The sequence below is a fragment of the Ixodes scapularis genome, unplaced genomic scaffold (genome assembly GCF_016920785.2).
Source record: "Ixodes scapularis isolate PalLabHiFi unplaced genomic scaffold, ASM1692078v2 PGA_scaffold2__306_contigs__length_199485367, whole genome shotgun sequence".
In the NCBI taxonomy this organism is placed as follows: Eukaryota; Metazoa; Arthropoda; class Arachnida; order Ixodida; family Ixodidae; genus Ixodes; species Ixodes scapularis.
In genome coordinates, this window is record NW_024609857.1 from 49,234,186 (window position 1) to 49,235,772 (window position 1,587).

At 40.8% G+C, this 1,587-nt stretch overlaps 1 protein-coding gene across 1 annotated transcript; it reads left to right on the forward strand.

Annotated features, from left to right (window-relative positions):
* Positions 1–323: 323 nt before the first annotated feature.
* On the forward strand, positions 324–1,175 carry LOC120850540 (the record flags this gene model as incomplete). The annotated part of the gene is made up of 1 exon (XM_040223061.3): positions 324–1,175. A coding segment is annotated over one exon (852 nt), but the record flags the coding sequence as incomplete, so codon positions are not given.
* Positions 1,176–1,587: the final 412 nt, after the last annotated feature.

The window sequence follows — 1,587 nt, forward strand, 5'->3', positions numbered from 1 at the left end:
GGCAATGGGCCACAACACCTTCAGAGTATGCTGAAATATCGTGGAGCTGCATTGCCCCTCAGTACTTAGGAGTTCCACTTAACAGTATCCGTAACAATGGTCATTACTGGACTGAACGGGTGTCAAAAATCAAATGTCAAGCTGACAAGATGAAATCCAACCTGTGGTCAATTTTCGGGCGAGCTAAGGCCTGTAATATGTTTCTCGCCGCCAAACTTTGGTATACACTTCAAGTGATTTGCTGTACCAGAAGCCATATTCAAAAATTTCACAGAGTGTTTGCTACTTTTATATGGAGTTCCTATTGGGAACCTACAAGACGTGATAACCTCTTTCGCCCCATCGATGTCGGCGGTCTCGGACCCATACATATCTTTTTAAAGCAAGTAATATCTCGATTTTTATTCTTCAGAACTGCATCTCATCATTTCCTTCGCACTTACTTACAGACGGAACTCGCGAGTGCATTACCTTATTTGGTGGTTACGACGATACCCGCAAGCACATCACGTCCTGTGGGGTACCTCAAAGAAGTAGTGAGCGCGATTGAGTTTCTAACAGCTCGTTTTTCTTTGGAGCATTTATTTACGGTTTCACGCAAAGTCTTATATGCTGATCTGATTGACATAACGTTCCCTGAACCTTTGTACCGAAGCATATATAGTGAAGGCCCTGGAAAAGATGTCCTTAGACGTGTCCGAAAACTACATGTCTCGCCTACAGCAAAGTCATTCTTCCTTAAGCTCCATACTTCTACGTTACCTGTAAAACCCTGGCTTCGTGAACGTGGAATTTTTGTGCCGTGGTCAATCAATTGCCGCCTTTGTAACCAACCGGAAACTATAGAGCATTGTTTTATTTTCTGCACCGACGCTTACCTTTTCTGGGATGTCCTACAAAGGACACTGAAAAAAGACTTGAATATCAATGCCTACACAATCCGTTTTTTGCCCTTAAAATTGAATGATAGTTTTCCTTACGATCTGTTTACATTAATGGGGTTGCATAGCCTCTGGAAAACAAGAAGGATTGACAGGAATGCGGACCCTCCCCGATCTACCAAATCAAATTTTATTGAAACCGTAACGCATGTACGAAATGTATTTAACTACCTTGACGAGCGGCCAGATTGGTATGTTCTTTTTGATCGATGCATTCATCTACCTGACTTTTAGCACGTGCATTTTGTATTTATTTAATATTCCTTTCTGTTCCTTCTGTCTATGCACGACAATGAGTCTATGAGAGTTCAAGATAGAGAATTATATGTAATGGGAATGGGGATGTGATAACCATGCCATGTTTTGTCTTGCTGTCGTCTTAGTAATATTTCCATGTAATAAATAAATAAAAAAATGCCCCAGTAGCTCAGTGGGAAAGACGTCCCCTTCACACGCGGTAGGACCGGGTTCGATCCCCCGTAAAACCATTTTTTTTTTCAAATATTTTTTTATGTCTACATTTCTGGTTTTTTTTTACAATTATTACTGAAGAAACAAACCAAAAAGAAATATAAGAAACAAATGTTGTGGACGGCACGTCGCTGAATTAAATGGTATGGGATTTCCTTCTTGACACCTGCGAACT